General features: G+C 42.9%; 1 protein-coding gene and 1 long non-coding RNA gene across 3 annotated transcripts in view; one reads left to right on the top strand and one right to left on the bottom strand.

The window, feature by feature from the left end:
• Positions 1 to 3,949: 3,949 nt before the first annotated feature.
• On the bottom strand, positions 3,950 to 10,809 carry CDKN2AIPNL (CDKN2A interacting protein N-terminal like). Of its 2 annotated transcripts, none has more exons than XM_004282118.4 (3): positions 10,526 to 10,806; positions 9,110 to 9,209; positions 3,950 to 4,331 (listed from the first exon to the last, which is right to left on the bottom strand). In XM_004282118.4, exons 1-3 carry the CDS (start codon positions 10,762 to 10,764, stop codon positions 4,320 to 4,322), a joined length of 351 nt encoding a protein of 116 aa, XP_004282166.1. In that variant the 5' UTR covers positions 10,765 to 10,806; the 3' UTR covers positions 3,950 to 4,319. The 2 variants fall into 2 exon arrangements, with proteins under 2 accessions (XP_004282166.1, XP_033265720.1); XM_033409829.2 differs by lacking the exon at positions 3,950 to 4,331 and adding an exon at positions 4,578 to 5,260 and having other exon boundaries at positions 10,526 to 10,809.
• A 27-nt stretch (positions 10,810 to 10,836) lies between these two features.
• LOC117197554 (uncharacterized) overlaps positions 10,837 to 21,456 on the top strand; it is a 48,519-nt gene continuing 37,899 nt past the window's right edge. Inside the window, exon 1 of the long non-coding RNA XR_004478224.2 lies at positions 10,837 to 11,747. This is a non-coding gene — a long non-coding RNA (uncharacterized LOC117197554). The remainder of the gene's footprint in view (positions 11,748 to 21,456) is intronic.

Here is a 21,456-nt window from a genome sequence, read left to right as displayed (position 1 = left end):
TTTGCAAGCCCCAGACCCCTAGAGGTAGGGATTCCAAGGCTGGCCACGTGCTGACCCCTTTCCCCATCCTGCTTCTGCCCCCTGTCCAAAACAGCCTGGCATTTAATTTGTGCTGCATTGTTCAGTGCCTGCTGCCATTTGTTCTGTCAACATAACTACTGATACGTTGGCACCTAATGGGTGCCAAGCTGCATGTTAGGTCCACCCTTTTGCAGCTTTGGGAATGGAGACTGGTCTGGTGGGGTGATTATGGGTGGTCATTTTTATTTTATGTAAATTTTAGTTGAAACATTTCATATCTTCCCAGCGTGGCCTCAAAGGGAAAGTAGGGCAGAAATGAAGCAGTTCACTAAGCCAGGTACTTATACAGACATTGGTTTTACTACGGAATCCTCCAATAAAGTAGGAATCATCCACACAGTGCAGATCCCTACACTGAGGAACTCAAGAGGAAGGAATTACTACCAGTTCACAACTACTGGGGATAATTAAACATTCTTAGTAAGAGAAAATGCCGAAGGGAAGGAAAAATGCAGCCCTAACAGCATGAGATTTTGGTGCTAGCATTCACAGCAAAGCAAGGGCTTTAATCACTAGGCCCATGCAGTTCAAGGTTGACCTTACTGTTAATTGCCCCTCCACTTAAGCAGGGGTGGACCAAGAGCTGCCTCAGGGGAGTTGCCTGGTGGTCTAGCGGTTAAGAATCCGCCTTGCAATGCAGGGGACGTGGGATTGATCCCTGGTCAGGGAACCAAGATCCCACATGCTGCAGGGCAGCTAAGCCTACGCGCTGCAACTATTGAGCTTGCGTGCCGCAACTAGAAAGAAGCTTGCGTGCCACAACTAAGACCCGACACAGCCAAAAATAAGATTTTTTTTTTAAAAAAAAAAGACCCACCTCAGGCCCCTAACAGCTTCTTTCTCCTAGGCAAGTAAGTTGAAGGGCCATATTCAAGGGTATTTTTGGTTCACTGGCTTTTTTTTTTTTTTACTAGGCTGGGAAAGGAGGATGGGACTTGGGTTGTGACTACCTGGATTATGTTCTAAAGAGGTATCCTTGTCTGACAGCACTATCAAGGAAAAAAGCTCTGGTTCACATGCCCAGGTCTAGAACAGGTAGGAATTAGCTCCTTTCTAATAGGAGCTTAAGAGTCTCAACATTTACTTTCTGTTTGATTTCCGAGGGAATCTGTTCAGGTGATGAAGTCTTTGTTACCCCACCTCCTCAGCTGGTACTCTTGTCTGTGAGCAAGGCTTCAGGCCCACCTCCATCTCTGACAGGAGCACATGCAAAGGACTGTGCCTCTACTGCTGGCGGTGTGAAAAAAAACCTTCCAAACCAAAATGAGAAAGGCAGTCAATACTACCACCCCTTGCCCTGGGTGTTATAACTTAGAAGGGACAGAGTAAACTTTGGGAAAGAAATTAGCAGGCTTGCTTTTCATTTAAATAAATAGGGTCTCTGGCTATTTATTTTAATGAAAAGCCAGGCGAGGTTCTCTTTCTTAAGAGGGAGAGGGAGAGCATGCATTTATTTGTTGAAGGAAGCAATTTCCATACGACCACCAACCTGTTTAAGTTCTAAAATTCTCTCCTCTTAAGGATTATGTTTACTCTTATTCCTACAGAACTGAAAGGTATCCCTAAACTTGTCAAGAATGAGAGCCAGGACTAGATGACAAGATAACTAGATGACAGGCCTCAGACCCCAGAAGTTGACAGTCTCCTTCCAGACATAAGGGTACCCAGGCAGAGACTTTAGAGCTGGACAGCTGGGAAACACAAGTCACCTGATGGTTAGGGTATATATATCTCATGTCAGATACAACAATTTGTATTTTCACTGCCACTTACTACAGATAGCAAAGCAACAGAGGATGGGCAGTGATAGTTAATGTGATTCCTCCCAGTGCCCACAGAATAGGTAAGCCACAGGTCCAAGTGGATCCTGGAAAAGTTCAGAGGGAATCCTTTCCTTTGCAAAGGTAGAGAGTATTGATCAGGTGGGCCACAGACTCTGAGGAATGTTTCAAAAAGCAACTTTCTGGATAACATGAAAGGGCATCACTATTAACTGAGAACCCTAAACTGTACTGTTAGTATAGGTCACCCAAACACAGGTCTGAAATGCACAGGGCCATTTATATGTAAATTGTTTTCAATAAATATGTACAGGATCTGCAGTTGGTTGAATCCATGGGTTGTTCAAGGATCAACAGTACTTGCTTCTCAAAAGGTCTTGAGACTTATGTCTTTTAACAGATAAGATCCTCTCCTAGTCATTACTTGCAGTAATACTTTACCATGTCCCTTCCTGTGATCTCACTTGATCCTCACCCCATCTTGGGGAGGGCTGTATATATGAAGAGACCAGTAGCTTGCAGCTTAAATCTGGTGTGAGCTCCAGTTTCAGATCTAAGAGAGGGCCATTTTACTTGCACAAGGAGTGCTGCAATGCAAATTTTAGATTTCTATGCCACTTTCCACTCCAAAAAAACAAAGGATAAAATTCTAAAATACTGATTAATTTTATAGGTGAGATAGCCACAGAGGTTGTGAAGGTAAGATGAAAAACAGGCAGCTTATCCTGGGAAGAGTAATGGGATCCTGAAACAGAAAAAGGATATTAAGTGAAAACTAAGGGAGTCTCAATGAAGTGTGGACATTAGTTAATAGTGTATCAATATTGGTTCATTAATTATAACAAATGTACCATACTAATGTAAGATGCTAGTAATAGGGGAAACTGTGCAGAGTATATGGGAACTCTGAACTATCTTTGCAGACTTCCTGTAAATCTAGAATTGTTCTAAAATAAAAGCTTATTTTTAAAAAGTTTTAAAAAAAGCGCAGCTTAAACTGAGGAAATAGAGAAAACCCACTAGAAAATGGCACCAGAAAATTTGATTAACTAGAGAAGTCTTCAAAAACTATATAAAGACTTTGCAATGGATATGTTCCTGATAGGACATTTTATTTTATATCTTATAGAGAGGCCAAGTCTCACTGAGCACCGTGCTTGGCCCTCTAACATCTTAATCCTTGCCATAGGTTTTTGTGGTAGGTATTTCTATGATCTTAATTTTCCAGGGAAGGCCACAGGAGAAAAGTGGCCTGTCAGAGGTCCTGAGGTCTTCACTTGGCCCATCCTAGTGGTCACTACAGATTAGAGCTAGAAGCTGCACAGAGATGTGGTATGCTGTTTGGCCTTAACCGTGAGCCATGGGTGAGAGTTATCCTACTTCTCTGCTCCCAGACACCACGCTCCCACAGTTGCTCTCCTCTTCAGCACTTCAGTGACCTGAGTTTACCAGTAGGTTAAGCTAAGGCTGGTCCACTGTTGTATTCTGCCACCCTGTCCCGTACAGTGATAAGTGAATCCTGCTGTGACTGTTACATTGTTGCCCCCCAAATGAAGTCCCTCTCTGTATTTATGCCTGGAGATAAGTACTTAAGAGTGGGTACTAAATAAGAAAGAGGAGCAGGGAGGGGGCAAGAAACATACATCAACTGAAAGGGGGAAATTAATAAAACCAGAATTTCAGAGCAAAGCAGCACTGCACTAATAAGCAAGTATTTCTTGAGGGACTTTGTACAAGGCAATTCCTCAAGCCTAGAATACCGAAGCCTCAGGCTCCCTGCAGAAAAAGAGAATATGGGCTTTATTCAGCGGCCTGGAAGGCTTTGTAGAGAACCTACAATCAACTGGCTGCCTGGAACAAGCTGTGGAATCTTGTGTCAATGAGTTTTAAAATAAGGCTTTTTTTATAGGCTGCCTCTTCCCATGAGCTGGTAGATACCTGAAGCCTATGATTTGATTTTCACTCAACTCTTTAAAAAAAAGATGAAGTGTGTGTGGCAATAGGGTACATGGATGGTGTAAACTTCAGGTAGAAGTAAGGGATATGGTTTACCTCAGTCGGCAGGGAAAAAAGACCATAAAGCAGAATCACACATAAAGGTACGTTGTTGAAAAATCCGAAGTGTAAAATTCACTACCTGCCATTATTACATCAACATTAAAAAAAAAATAGGCATTTTTAACATTTTGACCAACATTCAAAACCTGAAAATAAAAAAGAGGGCATGATTTATAAATACATAAATATCCACGCATACTTTTACAATGATAGCTACTAGAAGAATGAGAACTTTTAAAACGCCAATCTAGACAAGATTCCCTTTCATTCCAATTGCCTCTTTCCTACATGTTGTTAATATCAAGAGTCTTAAGAGAGCTGCTGAGGTCAATGTCATATTCATTCCAGCCTCCTTTCCAAGCCTGTAACTAATGATGAAAATGTGATGAATCTTCTGCCTTAGCTTTGATGCTAGGAAAAAAAGAAAAAGTTAGTAACCATGTAGTCTTACATACAGAAAATTCAGCAAAACACTGACCATACTATCCATTAGTCTATCCATTTGTCTTGTCACTTGTGATCTATAAATGTTCACAATTTAAAGTGATAACAGAAATACTTAAAAAATAACTTTTTCCATGGCATGCTCTGCAGTGAAGGCTTCTAAAAACAGAATCACATAAACACTTATTGTTCTAAATTAAAATCAGTTGAATAAAAAAAAAAAAAAAAAAATCAGTTGAATCCAGATAGTAATTTACAACATTTCACATTGAGTCAGGATATTTAGGAGATGTGAAGGTTATAGGTTTCTGGATTTCACACTGTTAGAAACTACAGAAACTGCATGTCTTCTAAAAGTGGTGAACTGAAGCAGATATATTCTTTCTGGGTACTCTCTAGCACCATTGGTAAATTTAAACTTGGCTTTAGACAACTTTTAAGCAGGGTGCAAAGAAATTATTTTGTCTGTCACCTTCTATTTGAATGGATTTCCTTAACATTTAGCAGTGCAAGTGAATCAGTCTGAGACTCTTTTTAGTAAGCAGAGTTTTCAAGGTATGACCTATTTCCTAGCTTAAGCCTGTCACTCCAGTCTTTGAGAAGTGAAGCGAAATTCCTCAGCAAAAGCAAAATATAAGAGGGCTTTCTCTTTTTAGGAGAATGCAGTATCACCTAAAGAAACCATCTTTAGTCCAAAAGGAAAGAGAATCCCCTAAGCCATCTCTCAAATTTCCCATAGGATAGACCAAGGCTATAGCAGAAGAGTTGCCACTGGCTTTGGCTGCTGCAAGTATGGTCTTTGACTCAAGGTGCTGGCAGGTGATTCACTCAGCCTGGGCACCAGGCAACAGACTGGCCTGTGGGGTCAGACAGAGCTTTTCTGGCTTCTTCTATTTCTGTGGATAAAGGGAAAAGAAAGGTAGCTCCATGGAGCATTTATCTTAGGATACAAGACAAAACCTGACTTAACTAATCTGATAAGCTGAAAAAAAGTTTTTTTAAATACTCACAAATAGTTGCCATCTTATTAGAATCACATCTCTTTCCGCCAATGGAGTGGCTGCTCCATTACTTAGAGCTTGCCAAGACCGTATATAACGCACAAAAAACCTCTTGAAAGGCAGGCACACTTGTGTTTCCAACTTCTTTCACATTTCATATTTAGTCACTTTCCATACTGCCACTTTCCCTCTTGGACAAAAATGTTCTTAGGGGGGACTTCCCTGGTGGCACAGTGGTTAAGACTCCGCCTGCCAATGCAGGGGACCCAGCTTCCAGCCCTGGTCTGGGAAGATCCCACATGCTGCGGAGCAACTAAGCCCATGCGCCACAACTACTAAGCCTGCAGTCTAGAGCCCGTGTGCCACAACTACTGAAGCCTGTGCGCCTAGAGCCCGTGCTCTGCAAAACAAGCCGCCGCCATTAGAAGCCCACGCACCACAACGGAGAGTAGCCTCTGCTTGCCGCAACTAGAGAAAGCCTGCGCGCGGCAACGAAGACTCAACGCAGCCAAAAATAAATAAAAATAAATTTATTAAAAAAAAATGTTTTTAGGAAAAATGAAGTAATTAAGTGGACAGATTTTTTGAGCCAATAATGATAACTTCTTAGTCAATCACTCCTCTTTCTCCTTAAGACAATGCCTTGGAAATATAAACTCTGACAGTCTTAGTAATAACATCATTCCTGAGTGAGCTGCTGCTCTTTGTTAATTATTGCTCATTAATGGGTAAAGCTGGTTGGTTAATCACAAAGTCTGCTAGTAGGTACCTAGGGAGGGCTGTTAGATAACTGAGACTGTTCAATGTATTTGTCTGAATCCCCCTTTTTCAAAAAAAAACCATACACTGCAAATATCTGACAAATACCACCTGTCAGAGACCAATGCTCATTTCTTTTCTCAGATTCCACATCCCCCTTCCCCTGCCAAAAAAAAGAGAGTTGGACAGACCACAGAGGTGTACTGGCCTTAAAACTGCAGAATAACCATAAAGTATTTTTAAAATCTTACTTTAAAGAACTTATGTCCCTAAGTTATCTTCACTATTCAGTCTCAGGATACCAATAATGCCAGGCGATTCATTTCCACTTGCTAGCTAGCTTCAAAACCCAACTAAAATAATTTTAGAGCTAAGGATCAAAGAACTATAACTGACCTTTTCAGGTGCATGGCTCAACATCAAAGTTTTTTTGTTTTTGTTTTTTGTTTCTGGCCTGGCAATGTTGCTTAATGTTTGCCAGCCTCTATCTATTACATGCAAAAACCTCAGGCAAGAAGACAAAAAAAAAACTGCTGCAAAGCTCCCAGGGCTCTCTTTCCAGTGGGCTCTCAGGGTAGCCTTCAAAAGAGAAGGGATCGGGGCTTCCCTGGTGGTGCAGTGGTTGAGAGTGCGCCTGCCGATGCAGGGGACATGGGTTCGTGCCCCGGTCCGGGAAGATCCCACATGCCTCGGAGCCGCTGGGCCCGTGAGCCATGGCCGCTGGGCCTGCGCGTCCGGAGCTTGTGCTCCGCAGCGGGAGAGGCCACAACAGTGAGAGGCCCAAGTACAGCAAAAAAAAAAAAAAAAAAAAAGAGAAGGGATCAACTTAGCTTCATTTTCAGTGACATCAACAGTCTAAAACTTGGTTACTAAGAAAACATAAGTCTTATTTGAAGGAAGTTCAAACATATATAATCAACAAGCGCTATAGAAATACAGGCTCCCTGTAGGCTTCTTCCAGGTAGCCAGGTGCCAATCATTAATTAGTCTGATGGCAGAACTGGTTTCAGGAATGCCAAAGTTCATTTCTGAGGACTCTTCTCTGGAGACTGACACTGTGCAATTAAAGTGTCAAAAATGAACATCCCAGGACAGGGCTCCCTATATTTCTGAGGTTCAAGACCCCTTTACAATGTTTATAACAGTTTAGAAACTCAACACACATACATATGCTTCTTCACACTAGCCTATGGATAATGTTAGGGACATGCATATTAATTACAAAACCTCCTTAGTCTCTTCTGGAGTCTGAAGCCCAAATATCGTGAAGTGTTCTGACGTCTAATATCCCAGTATGACTGGAAAGAGAGAAGTATAACAAAATTTATGTGAAAATGGATCTTACGGAGAGCAGAATACCTCTTAAGACCAAAAGGCCAAGGAAAGAATCGGCCATGAGCAGTCAGGAAGTAAAGGCTCATCCTATTCCCTGCCTGCCCTGACGAATGGGGGGCAATCAGGTGGCTGGAAATTATCTAGACGCCCCATGCCTGGGCCCCAGGAACCTCACCGCTAGGATACTGAAGGACTTCCTAGAGGTTTTTTAAAAATATTATATAAGAGAATCCAAAAAGTCACAAACTCCCAATTCACAACGGCTCCCAGGCTACAAACAACAGCCTTGTTAACAGATTTTAAAAACAAAATAGGCCCTTGAACACAACCTGAACTTTTGCTTCCAGGTTCAATTAAAAAACAATACTTTTTTAAAGAAAAATATCTGAAATCATGTGGGGTGTGCTGTTTGGGGCTGAAGTACTTTCTGGGCAGCTGAGGATTTGATTAGCTCCTGACACTCACACTAAAGGGAACCTTTTTTTTTTTTTTTTTTTTTTTACGGTACGCGGGCCTCTCACTGTTGTGGTCTCTCCCGTTGCGGAGCACAGGCTCCGGACGCACAGGCTCAGCGGCCATGGCTCGCGGGCCCAGCCGCTCCGCGGCATGTGGGATCCTCCCGGACCGGGGCACGAACCCGTGTCCCCTGCATCGGCAGGCGGACTCTCAACCACTGCGCCACCAGGGAAGCCCTAAAGGGAACCTTTTTATATGCCCAGCTTCCCAAAAAAAAAGAACCAACTAGGGTGAAGCAAGGGCTTACCTATGTTTCTGACAATAGAACTATAAGAGAGGCCAGCAGTCTTTACTCTTTTGCTTTGGTCAATTTTGTAAGCATTTTCTGAGCATCTTCTCTGGATTATGCCTATACTAGGTTTTGGAATTAGAAGGACTAATATCTTAAGCACCATCTCTTCCCTCAAGAAGCTTACAATCTGCTCTTAAAAAGGTCTGGGTAAAGTGCTAAAGAAATAAACTATGGGAGATGAGGAAGCAATTAATTTTGTTGCCTGAGGAGACCAGGGCAAATGAGAAAAACCATATCTTGGGAGATTGTGAAAAGCAGTTGGGACGCCCAGCCCCATCCTCTGAGCTTCCTTCTGCCACACTCTCCATGGCCCCAGCCAAAGGACCCAGATTCAAGGCTTGACAGGCAGCAGCTCACCATGTAAAAAATCCACAGCCTCAGATCAGAACAAGCCTGGCAGAATAGGGAAAAGCTATGACGATATTACTCCATCTACATTTCCATCAGCAAGTCAGAGGGTCCAAACAGGTCTGGTGGGGTCCTCAACGACTGGGGTAAGGTTGAGTTAATGTTACCAACAAGATTTTTTAATAAGTGGGAAACTGTAGCACTCTAACCAACATTTTCTTAAAATTCAAGCAAAAAGCTCAAAACAGAATTTTCCTAAAGGAACTGAAGAGGTTGAGTTTATGTGTTACTCTACCAACAATGCATAATTTATCTACTGAGTTGTTCTCTAGTTATGAAAAGGCTTATACCAATTACAGAGAAATAAAATGAAAGGGCTTAGATTGGGGTAGTAAACAAGAGCATTCAGAAAACAATATACTCTAATACATCATCATAAAGGCAGGGGCCGTTAGCTCTATACCATTTCAAATGCACTTGGAAATCCTGTTTACCTTTTTCATTAATTCACTTCTGTTAGTAAATTGTGGCAGGTCTTCCACTTCAATCCCATCAGCCATTTCCATCACCTTGTCTAAAAGGTCTTTGTTGTAACTGCACGATAAAAAGTAGTAAGATAAAAACCGTGGAAGAATTATTGTCACTGTGGGCTAAAAAGAAATTGCAGGTAGCTGGACTATAAACTCAACTCTCAGAGGAACGATTTGATACTACTGGGGAAACTGATAGATGTTCAGCATCAAGTCAGAAAATAGTTCTTGCGCATGTGGATACAGAAGCAGCACTAGGGATGCCAATGGAGCAGGTGTTTTAAGATTTACAAAACAAACAAGACTTACAAAAATAGAGGCAGTGTACCTCTGGCAGTATATATTCACGGATATGATATGAGGGCCAAAATTCTTTTTTATTTTTTTGAACATGTGGAGTATTGGTCTAACGGAATAACATTATTTGTTCATTTGTCCAATTTTCTGACATTTGCCTAATCTTGGATCCTGTTAACCAGAATTTACTAGAGGAACCTGGAAGTCAGAGAAAAGGGAGGGATACAGCAGGCACTGCTTCCCCATATCCAGTTCTAATAACTCCCCAAATCTGAAAACACCACCAAGCAGCTTAGGGCTGGAGGGACCATGTGACCACACAGCCATAAGGAGCACAGAAACCAGGACTAAGCCAAGTCATCTCGTTATCCTAACACAATTTCAGGAAATGCTAAATAAAAGGATGTGGGAGCCTCAAGATTTGCCACCTGCTTCACGGAGTGGCAGAGGGAGCGCCATTTCAAAAAGTCCCTTGAAGGCATTTGTTATTTTGATAAAAGGAAAGGCAGAGAGGCAAAGACTGCTTCTTGCTACAGGGTCCAGCAGACTAGGACACGGGGAGAAAAAGACAAGGGCCGCAGACTACATCCTGCCATAAATGGTAAAATCCACCAATCCTGCTAGATGCTGCATGACCCTAGGTATGTCTCTTTCCCTCTCTCAGCTTCGAAGATGTAAACTGGAGGTCTGAGTTTCTGTCCCTGCACGTTTGCCATGTGGAAGAATGGAGCTAATGAGCTTAAAATGCCCTCTGCAAAGGTGACAGTTTGAAGTAATAATAATAATATAAATAACAATGGCAAATCGAACGCCTAGCATGTATAGAGCTCTTGAGAGATGACAGCCTGTGCTAAGTGCTTTTCACCCTTTAAGACTGTAGTCATCACAACTAATTTTCCAGATGAGGAAACTAAAGCTCAGAGAGATTAAGTATCTTTCCTAAGGATTGGCTAGGATGGAAACCTGCCTTAGGCCTTTCTAGTACAGTTGGAGTTTGGGGGCAGGGTCAGCCTTGGGCAGGGGTCAGCCCTGGGGGAGGGCTGCGGATCGGGACAGGGTCAGCCAGCCGCCAGGGGTCCGCACCTGCAACCCAGGAAGAGGTGATTGGCCCAGACCATGGAGAGGGACAGCAGCTGGTCCAGGCGGCCGCCGCCGTCTGGCGGGTCGCGGTAATCAGGCAGGTGGCGCAGGATGAATTCCATGCGGGCCTTCCATTGCTTCTCGCTCTCCGAGTAGGAGCGGAACTGCTCAGCGAAGTCGGTCGCCTGCCGCACACCAGAAACCAGCTCCTCCACAGCTGCAGCCGCCTCGCCACCCACCATGGCGCCCTCCGCCGCTGAGGGCCGGACCCGCCCACCGCCTTCCGTACACGCACTGCGCCACCTCCCCGCAGCTAGAGGGGCCGCAGCTGCGAGCGACTGCTCAAGAAAACTGGTCTGGAGCGCCCTCGGCGGGCGCGGCGGTCTCACCCGGCCCGGCCCCTCAGACTTCTGCAGCTGCGGCGGCCCCCGGAGTGGGTCTACCCCGGGGCCTCAGGGGCAGTTCTCGGCCCACCCCGCGGGGAACCAGTAGGGAAACCGAGGCCCTCCCAAGCACGGAGTAAGGGCGGCCCTCTCCAATTCGGCAGCCGGATGCCAGCCAGGACTGTACTGTGTCCTTGGCCTGGGAATTCCCCGGGCACCCGGCCCGCAGACCGATGCCCCCAGTTCTGAGGACGTATAGGTGTAGCTGCTCTAGATCTACTTTTATCGATTCCCAGAGGTCTCGACACTCCACCCAGGTTGCGGCCCGCCTTCCTGGAGCCAGTAATCCATCCAACTGAATACCTGCCAGACCCTTTGCTACGTGCTGGAGATGCAGTGAGAGCAAATTCAGAGCGCTGCTCTAATGAACTTTACAGTCGTGAATACTTAATTGCTCAAGGGTAACTTTTCAAAGTTGACAACTTTTAATAAAGGCCCTGAGTGCTAGGACCATGAATAAGCAAGAGACCTGATCCAGACTTGGAGGTCAGGGAAATGATGCTGGAGAGCAGAGAGATGAACAAGAGTTAATTACATGAAAAAGAGTAGGGCACTGCAAGAGAGCCTGGCCTGGTGAGAGAACTGCAAGATCTGTATGACAGATCCTAAAGAGGGGGACAGTGGGGGAGATGAGGCTGCAAAGATCACCAAAACAGTAGGTCATGGAAGGAGTTGTGGTCTGGACCCTAAAAGGAATGGGGAGCCACTGAAGGATTTTAACCAGGTGTATCCAAAAGATGTTGGGAGGAGCCAAACTGGATGTGTCAAGAGGAGATGAGCAGGTGAGTTGGCCTAACAATGCTGTCTGTCCTAGGGTCAGGGAGACCCATCGACAAACAGAAGAGCTTCCTCATAAGAGGTGCATTTCCCATCCCGTTCAAGTACAATAACTGGGAAACCACTTGAGCCTCCATCAACCTTGGGAAATTATTGACCTAATAGGCTTCCCCATCATCCCCCATCAAATGTGGGACAGAGTACAGAGCTGAGCCTAGAATCCAGGATCCAGGATTCCAGTGTAGGTCCTATATTGTGAATGAGGCCGAGGGGCAAAGCCACCTATGTGTTGTCTGCTGCTTCTGCAGCTTCTGATGAGACATCAGGGCCTCCAACAGGCAGAAACCCCATATAGAATGGAAATATCAGGCAGTCTTATGAGTAGACTGTGCCTGTAGAACCAGCAACAGGCTCAGTGACATCCCATTGTGGTTAAAAATAGGGAGGCACACTACTCTCACCCTGGTGAACAGGAAGAATGTGAACAGGGCTGTGAAACCAAAGACAAACTCAGCTACTCTACATCAGCCAGGAAGAGGTGCCCAGAGCTGGGGCTCCCAAAACTGAGTGCAGATTATATCTCCTGAGAGCCTTGTTAAAATAGCAGATTCCCAGGGAGTTTCCTGGTGGTCTAATGGTTAGGATTCGGCGCTTTCACTGCTGTGGCCCAGGTTCAGTCCCTGGTTGGGGAACTGAGATTCCACAAGCTGCATTATGTGGCAAAAAAAAAAAAAAAAAAAATAGTGGACTCCCAGGCCCATCACTGGATGTTGAGTCTAGGCTCCAGGTAATTGATTCCATCTGCAGCTGGCCAAACTTTGAAAAATGTTGATGAGCGTTCTTGGAACCAAATTGTGGGTCACCTGATTGTATGGTGGAGAGGTTGACCCAGAAATAGGAACCTGGGCTTTGTGACCAACAGCTGCAGCTACACAGCTAACTCCGCCCCCCAGGGTGTGAAAAAGCTAAGAGGTCATCCAGCAACTGGCTCATTTAGCATCATCTTTGATAATGATGAGACATATGAATATGTGTACCTACACACAAACATATTCAGACATGCATGCAGGTTATAACAACTCAAAAGTACACAAATAGGTATTCTTTTTTTATAATATGATCTTTTTTTTTTTTATGAAAGAAAAAGAATATTCATTTATTTTTAATGACTTATTAGAACAAATACCTATAGATATCATTATATATATGATATATAAATTAATTATACAATATATCATGTATTAATTATTAAAACATACTCTGGTAAATATTATATATTCAATATGAAACAGGAGGAAAGGGGGCAGGGCACAACCTTTAAAAGAATTACATAGCCCGAGGACACAACATAAACTGATTAGAACAAAATAGGTCCAAGATGGCGGACGAGTCTACTTCCACTAGACCTTGAGCCTCAGTATACACTCATTGTAACACATCAGCAAGCTAAGCGACACACCCACAGGTGCCACGACAGTTCCAAGGATGACCATAAAGGTCAAAAAGTGGGCGGTGGCTCAATTCCTAGAAATCCCCACCCCTTCCCCAAAATAGCTGGAATACTCCTCCCACTCATCAGCGTATGAAATTACTCACCCCTATAAAACTAACAACCCCATACCCTGGTGCTGCCCTCGCCTTCTTTTTTTTTTTTTTTTTTTTTATTTTTTTTTATAGGTATACCTGGATTTAATTCTCACTTCTACCGCTTGGTAGCTGGATAGCCTTAGGCAAGTTTCATACCTCCCTGAAATTCACTTAATTCAGTCTGTAAAATGGCATAATAACTTATTATAGCATCCTTTTAGGAATTTTAAATCAGTTCTTGAAATAAAAGTACACAATATATAGACAAGTATGGATTCCTCAATAGATGTTTGACCTTTCATTTCTCCAGTATCCCACCCGCATCAAATAAAGAAAAATACTTTTTAAAATTTACGAATATTTCATTGTTGTAAAGTTAAAGCCATAAAAATAATCAAATGGCCTACTATCATACCGTTAGAAGAAAAAAACAAGGTGTTCATGAGAGTTCCATATTAGAATACAAGTTTTCCTTAGGCACCTGTTTATGTATGCTATTCTGCTCTTTGCAATAAATAATTAAATTTAAAAGACTTAATTCCTCACTTTTAAGACCTTATTAGTTTACAAATTACATATTGACCTATGCTAAATTTTATACCGACCCATGCTAATGAATTCAGTACAGAAAACAAAAAACACTGCACTCAAGCAAACTACATATATATATATATATATATATATATATAACTTATATGAGAATTGCTACTCCAGCTTTCTTTTGGTTTCCATTTGCATGAAATACCTTTTTCCATCCCCTTACTTTCAGTCTGTATGTGTCTCTAGGTCTGAAGTGGGTCTCTTGTAGACAGCAAATATATGGGTCTTGTTTTTGTATCCATTCAGCCAATCTGTGTCTTTTGGTGGGAGCATTTAGTCCATTTACATTTAAGGTAATTATCGATATGTGTGTTCCCATTCCCATTTTCTTAATTGTTTGGGGTTTGTTATTGTAGGTCTTTTTCTTCTTTTGTGTTTCTTGCCTAGAGAAGTTCCTTTAGCAGTTGTTGTAGAGCTGGTTTGGTGGTGCTGAACTCTCTCAGCTTTTGCTTGTCTGTAAAGGTTTTAATTTCTCCATCAAATCTGAATGAGATCCTTGCTGGGTAGAGTAATCTTGGTTGCAGGTTTTTCTCCTTCAACACTTTCAATATTTCCTGCCACTCCCTTCTGGCTTGCAGAGTTTCTGCTGAAAGATCAGCTGTTAACCTTATGGGGATTCCCTTGTGTGCTATTTGTTGTTTTTCCCTTGCTGCTTTTAATATGTTTTCTTTGTATTTAATTTTTGACAGTTTGATTAATATGTGTCTTGGCGTATTTCTCCTTGGATTTATCCTGTATGGGACTCTCTGTGCTTCCTGGACTTGATTAACTATTTCCTTTCCCATATTAGGGAAGTTTTCAACTATAATCTCTTCAAATATTTTCTCAGTCCCTTTCTTTTTCTCTTCTTCTTCTGGAACCCCTATAATTCGAATGTTGGTGCGTTTAATGTTGTCCCAGAGGTCTCTGAGACTGTCCTCAGTTCTTTTCATTCTTTTTTCTTTATTCTGCTCTGCAGTAGTTATTTCCACTATTTTATCTTCCAGGTCACTTATCCGTTCTTCTGCCTCAGTTATTCTGCTATTGATCCCATCTAGAGTACTTTTAATTTCATTTATTGTGTTGTTCATCGTTGCCTGTTTCATCTTTAGTTCTTCTAGGTCCTTGTTAACTGATTCTTGCATTTTGTCCATTCTATTGTCCATTCTATCTCCAAGATTTCGGATCAACCTTACTATCATTATTCTGAATTCTTTTTCAGGTAGACTGCCTATTTCCTCTTCATTTGTTAGGTCTGGTGGGTTTTTATCTTGCTCCTTCATCTGCTGTGTGTTTTTCTGTCTTTTCATTTTGCTTATCTTACTGTGTTTGTGGTCTCCTTTTTTGCAGGCTGAAGCTTCGTAGTTCCTGTTGTTTTTTGTGTCTGTCTCCAGTGGCTAAGGTTGGTTCAGTGGGTTGTGTAGGCTTCCTGGTGGAGGGTACTAGTGCCTGTGTTCTGGTGGATGAGGCTGGATCTTGTCTTTCTGGTGGGCAGGTCCACGTCTGGTGGTGTGTTTTGGGGTGTCTGTAGACTTATTATGATTTTGGGCAGCCTCTCTGCTAATGGGTGGGGTTGTGTTCCTGTCTTGCTAGTTGTTTGGCATAGGATGTCCAGCACTGTAGCTTGCTGGTCGTTGAGTGAAGCTGGGTGCTGGCGTTGAGATGGAGATCTCTCGGAGATTTTTGCTGTTTGATATTATGTGCAGCTGGGAGGCCTCTTGTGGACCAGTGTCCTGAAGTTGGCTCTCCCACCTCAGAGGCACAGCACTGACTCCTGGCTGCAGCACCAAGAGCCTTTCATCCACAGGGCTCCTTAATTTGGGATGATTCGTTGACTATTCAGGTATTCCGCAGATGCAGGGTATATCAAGTTGATTGTGGAGCTTTAATCCGCTGCTTCTGAGGCTGCTGGGAGAGATTTCCCTTTCTCTTCTTTGTTCTCACAGCTCCCAGGGGCTCAGCTTTGGATTTGGCCCCGCCTGTGCGTGTAGGTCGCCGGTGGGCGTCTGTTCTTTGCTCAGACAGGACGGGGTTAAAGGAGCCGCTGATTCGGAGGCTCTGGCTCACTCAGGCCGGGGGGTAGGGAGGGTCACGGAGTGTGGGGCGGGCCTGCAGCGGCAGAGGCCGGCGTGACGTTGCAGCCTGAGGCGCGCCGTGCGATCTCCCGGGCGAGTTGTCCCTGGATCCCGGGACCCTGGCAGTGGCGGGCTGCACAGGCTCCCCGGAAGGGCGTGTGGCTAGTGACCTGTGTTCGCACACAGGCCTCCTGGTGGCGGCAGCAGCGGCCTTAGCGTCTCATGTCTGTCTCTGGGCTCCGCACTTTTAGCCGCGGCTCGCGCCCGTCCCTGGAGCTCTCTCAAGCAGCGTTCTTAATCCCCTCTCCTCGTGCACCAGGAAACAAAGAGGGACGTAAAAGTCTCTTGCCTCTTCGGCAGGTCCAGACTTTTCCCCGGACTCTCTCCCGGCTAGCCGCGGTGCACTAACGCCCTGCAGGCTGTGTTCACGCCGCCAACCTCAGTCCTCTCCCGGCGCTCCGACAAAAGCCGGAGCCTCAGCTCCCAGTCCCGCCCGCCCCGGCGGGCGAGCAGAAAAGCCTCTCGGCTGGTGAGTTCCGGTCGGCCCGATCCTCTGCGCTGGAATCTGTCCGCTTTGCCCTGCGCACCCCTGTTGCTGTGCTCTCCTCCGCGGCTCCCAAGCTCCCCCACTCCGCCTCCCGAAGTCTCCACCCGCGAAGGGGCTTCCTAGTGTGTGGACACTTTTCCTCCTTCACAGCTCTCTCCCGCTGGTGCAGGACCCGTCCCTATCCTTTTGTCTCTGTTTAGGTTTTTCTTTTGCCCTAACCAGGTACGTGGGGGGTTCCTTGCCTTTTGGGAGGTCTGAGGTCTTCTGCCAGCGTTCAGTAGGTGCTCCGTAGGAGTTGTTCCACGCGTAGATGTATTTCTGGTGTATCTGTGGGGAGGAAGGTGATCTCCGCGTCTTACTCTTCCGCCATCTTCCCGGAAGTCCCCTATAATATGATCTTGTTAACATTATACTTTCAAAACGTAAAGTAGCCTAAAATGATTAGATAATATTAACATTTTACCAGCCCCTGCGGCAAATCCAATTACTGCCCAGTTTATTGTTTCTAACTCGTTTCTGTGATTCAGGTTTTCTTAAAGTTACTTACTTATATAGACAAGGATCACTTTTCCTACTTCATCTTCATTTTAAAACATCATTATTGATATATAACTCACATACTATAAAATTCACCAATTTAAAATACTCAATGGTTCTAGTATATTCACAGATTTGTGCAGCCATCAACACGAATATAGAACATTTTCATTACCCCAAAAAGAAACTCCATACCCATTAGCAATTGCTCCCCACTCCCTCAAGCCCCTGGCAACAACTAATGAACTTTTTATCTCTATGGATTTCCTATACTGGACGTTTAACGTCATGGTTTCTTGTGACTAGCTCTTTCACTTACGGAATGTTTTCAAGATTCATCCATGTTGTAGCATGTGTCAGTACTTCATTCCTTTTTTATGGCTGAGTAACCTTCCATTGTATGAATATACCTCATTTTGTTTATCTTTTCATCAGTTGCTAGACATTTGGGTTTTTTCTATATCTTGGCTATTATAAATAATGCTGCCGTGAACATTCATGGACAAGTTTTTACGTGGACATATATTTTCAATTTTCTTGGTATATAGTGGATTGCTAGGTCTATGTTTAGCTTTTTGAGGAACTAACAGATTGTTTTCCACAGTGTCTGCACCATTCTACATTCCCACCAGCAATGTATGAGGGTTCCGATTTTTCTACATCCTTGTCAACTCTTATTATTTTCCCTTTTTTTGTTTATAGCCATCTTAGTGGGTACAAGGCTGTATCACATTGCGGTTTTGTTTTGTATGATGTTGAGCATCTTTCATGTGTTTATTGGCCATTTGTATATCTTCTTTGTAGATATGTCTATTGAGATCCCTTGCCCCTGTTTTTTTTTTTAATATCTTTATTGGAGTATAATTGTTTCACAATGTTGTGTTAGTTTCTGCTGTACAACAAAGTGAATCAGATATATGTATACATATATCCCCATATCCCCTCCCTCTTGAGGCTCCCTCCCACCCTCCCTATCCCACCCCTCTAGGTGGACACAAAGCATCAAGCTGATCTCCCTGTGCTATGTGGCTGCTTCCCACTAGCCATCCATTTTACATTTGGTAGTGTATATATGTCAGTGCTACTCTCTCACTTCATCCCAGCTTCCCCTTCCCCTCTGTGTCCTCAAGTCCGTTCTCTACATCTGCGTCTTTATACCTGCCCTGCTGCTAGGTTCATCAGTACCGTTTTTTTAAGATTCCATATATATGTGTTAGCATATGGTATTTGTTTTTCTCTTTCTGACTTACTTCACTCTGTATGACAGACTCTAGGTCCATCCACCTCATTACAAATAACTCAATTTCGTTCCTTTTTATGGCTGAATATATATATTCAGCCATAAAATATATATATTGTATATATATATTGTATATATGTGCCACATCTTCTTTATCCATTCATCTGTCAATGGACATTTGGGTTGCTTCCATGTCCTGGCTATTGTAAATAGTGCTGAAATGAACATTGTGCTACATGACTCTTTTTGAATTATGGTTTTCTCAGGGTATATGCTCAGTAGTGGGATTGCTGGGTCATATGGTAGTTCTATTTTTAGTTTTTTAAGGAACTCTTCTCCATAGTGGCTGTATCAATTTACATTCCCACCAACAGTGCAGGAATGTTCCCTTGCCCTTTTTTTAAAAAAAAAAATAGACTTTATTTTTTAGAGCAGTTTTTGGTTTACAACAAAATTGAATGGAAAGTACAGAGAGTCTCCATATATCCCATCCTCCCCTGACCCCCACCACACACAGCCTCCTGCACTACCAACTGCTCTCACCAGAGACACATCTGTTACGTTGACACATCATTCTCATCGAAGTCCGCAGTTTATGTTAGAGTTCACACTTGGTGTTGTACATTCTGTGGGTTTTGACAAATGCATAATGACATGTATCCATCATCATACATTCGGAATAGTTTTACTGCCCTAAAAATCCTATCAGTGTTTTCTGCAGAGCAAAAGTTTTTAATTTTGATGAAATCAAATTTATTATTTTTTTTATGAGCCATGCTTTTTTGTCCTATCTAAGAAATCTTTGTCCTATCTAAGGAGAAATCTTTGTCCTATCTAAGAAATCTTTGTCTAACTCAGTGACCTAAAAATTTCTGTTTTCTTCTGGAAGTTTTATAGTTTTATGTTATAGGTCTGTGATTATACTTTTAGGTCTGTGATTCATTTCAAGTTAATTTTTGTATATGATGCAAGGTATGAGTTGTCAAGAGCAACAGAGAATATAAGATTTTATCCCACTTACAAGCTAATAGGTTACGCTTCCACAGTTTCAGTGGGTGCTGGCAAAATACTTAAGACTCTTAAAACAGAGACAAAGAACTTTGTGACTCAGAGCACAGCAAACATGAGTTTCATGTTTGTATTGGTTCCCCTTGTCCCATAAGTCCCACAGGGGCTATGCCAAAGGGCCCAGGTAGATAAGGTACAAACAGGTACACACAGTGGGTTTGTGAGACCACCGAGGAACCCCAAGTTTAAGGAACATCAATCTTTTTTTTTAAAATTTATTTGGCTACGCCGGGTCTTAGTTGTGGCATACAGGATCTTCAGTTGCGACATGTGGGATCTAGTTCCCTGACCAGGGATCGAACCCGGGCCCCCTGCATTGGGAGCATGGGGTCTTAGCCACTGGACCACCAGGGAAGTCCCAGGGAACATCAGTCTTTTATAAAGGACTGTAAGCAAACCTGCTCAACCTTTGCCCCAGAGCAATACATTACCTTTTTTATCTGGATGGTAAACAAATTTACCCTTTGCTCTGAAGGTAGACACTATCCCTAGGCTGCTTCATGGACAAAACATCCTTGAAAAGACAGTCTGGAACAAAAGGGCAGTTAGTGTCTAACTCTTAAGATGTGCAGATACGTGAGAAATCCATGGAAAATTATTTCCCAGCATAGGTTGAGATTTTTTTTTTCTGCATGTGGTTGTCTAACTGGTCCAGTACAATTTGTTGAAAAGATTATCTTTTTTCCATTCAATTACTTTGATACCTTTGTCAAGAATTAATTGACCATATATGTGTGAATCTATATATGGACTCTCTATTCTGCTTCATTGATCTATGTGTCTATCTTTGTACCAATACCATAGTGTCTTGATTACTGTAGCTCAAGAGTTAGCAAGCTTCTTCTGTTAAGGGTGGGCTACATATAATTCCTGTTGTATACTTTTTTTTTTTGAATTGTAGAATTTTATTTATTTTTTTATACAGCAGGTTCTTATTAGTTATCCATTTTATACATATTAGTGTGTATACTTTTCTTGTTTCTTTTTTCAGCCATTTAAAAACATAAAAAGCATTGTAGCTTATGGGCCTTACAAAAATAGGCTGCAGGCTAATTTGGCCCATGCTGTAGCTTTATAGTCTTTCTTTTTTTAAAAAATATTTATTTATTTATTATTTATTTGGTTGCACCAGGTCTTAGTTGCGGCACGCGGGCTCCTTAGTTGTGGTATGTGAACTCTCATTTGCGGCATGCATGTTGAACCCGGGCACCCTGCATTGGGAGTGCAGAGTCTTATTCACTGCACCACCAGGGAAGTCCCTATACAGTCTTAAGATCAGGTCGTTTAAGGACTTCCCTTAAAGAATCCTCCTGCCAATGCAGGGGGACATGGGTTCAATCCCTGGTCCAGGAAGATCCCACATGCCACGGAGCAACTAAGGCCCATGCACCACAACTACTGAGCCTGTGCTCTAGAGCCCGCGAGCCACAACTACTGAGCCTGCATGCCACAACTACTGAAGCTTGTGCACCTAGAGCCCATGCTCCGCAACAAGAGAAGCCACCACAATGAGAAGACTGCACTTCAACGAAGAATAGCCCCTGCTCACCACAACTAGAGAAAGCCCACATGCAGCAATGAAGACCCAACACAGCCAAAAATAAATGAATAAATAAATAAGTTTATTAAAAAAAAAAAGATCAGATCATTTGAGTTCTCCAGCTGTGTTCTTACACAAAATTGTTTTGGCTATTTTAATTTATTGCTTTTCAATACAAATTTTAGCATTAGTTTTTCAATTTTTAGAAAAACAAAAGCTGCTGGGATTTTAACTGGGATTGTATTGAATCTATAGATCAACTGGGGGAGAATTAGCATCTTAACAATATTGAATCTTCCAATTCATAAACATGGTATATCTCCATGTATTTAGGTCGTATTGTTATGGTATATTTTAAAATCCGATGAAATATTAGATTTAAAACACATTTGCCACTTTATTTGTTCTTCCTTCATTCTCTACTTCTTTCCATCTGTTTCATTTTTCTTCTACCTGAAAAATTTGTTAACATTTCCTTTAGTACAGGTCTGTTAGTGGCAAGCTCACTTTTTGTCAAACTTAAAATGACTTTATTTTGCCT

This window comes from Orcinus orca, chromosome 3 (genome assembly GCF_937001465.1).
Source record: "Orcinus orca chromosome 3, mOrcOrc1.1, whole genome shotgun sequence".
NCBI lineage: Eukaryota > Metazoa > Chordata > Mammalia > Artiodactyla > Delphinidae > Orcinus > Orcinus orca.
The sequence above is the reverse complement of the archived record's forward strand: the minus strand, read 5'-3'. Positions and strand labels throughout refer to the sequence as shown.

Coding starts and splice junctions, on each gene's coding strand:
- CDKN2AIPNL (XM_004282118.4), bottom strand. CDS start 10,764: ATGGTGGGTGGCGAGGCGGCTGCAGCTGTGGAGGAGCTGGTTTCTGGT. Junction 9,210..10,525: donor CACCTCTTCCTGGGTTGCAG/GTGCGGACCCCT, acceptor TTTATCGTGCAG/TTACAACAAAGACCTTTTAG.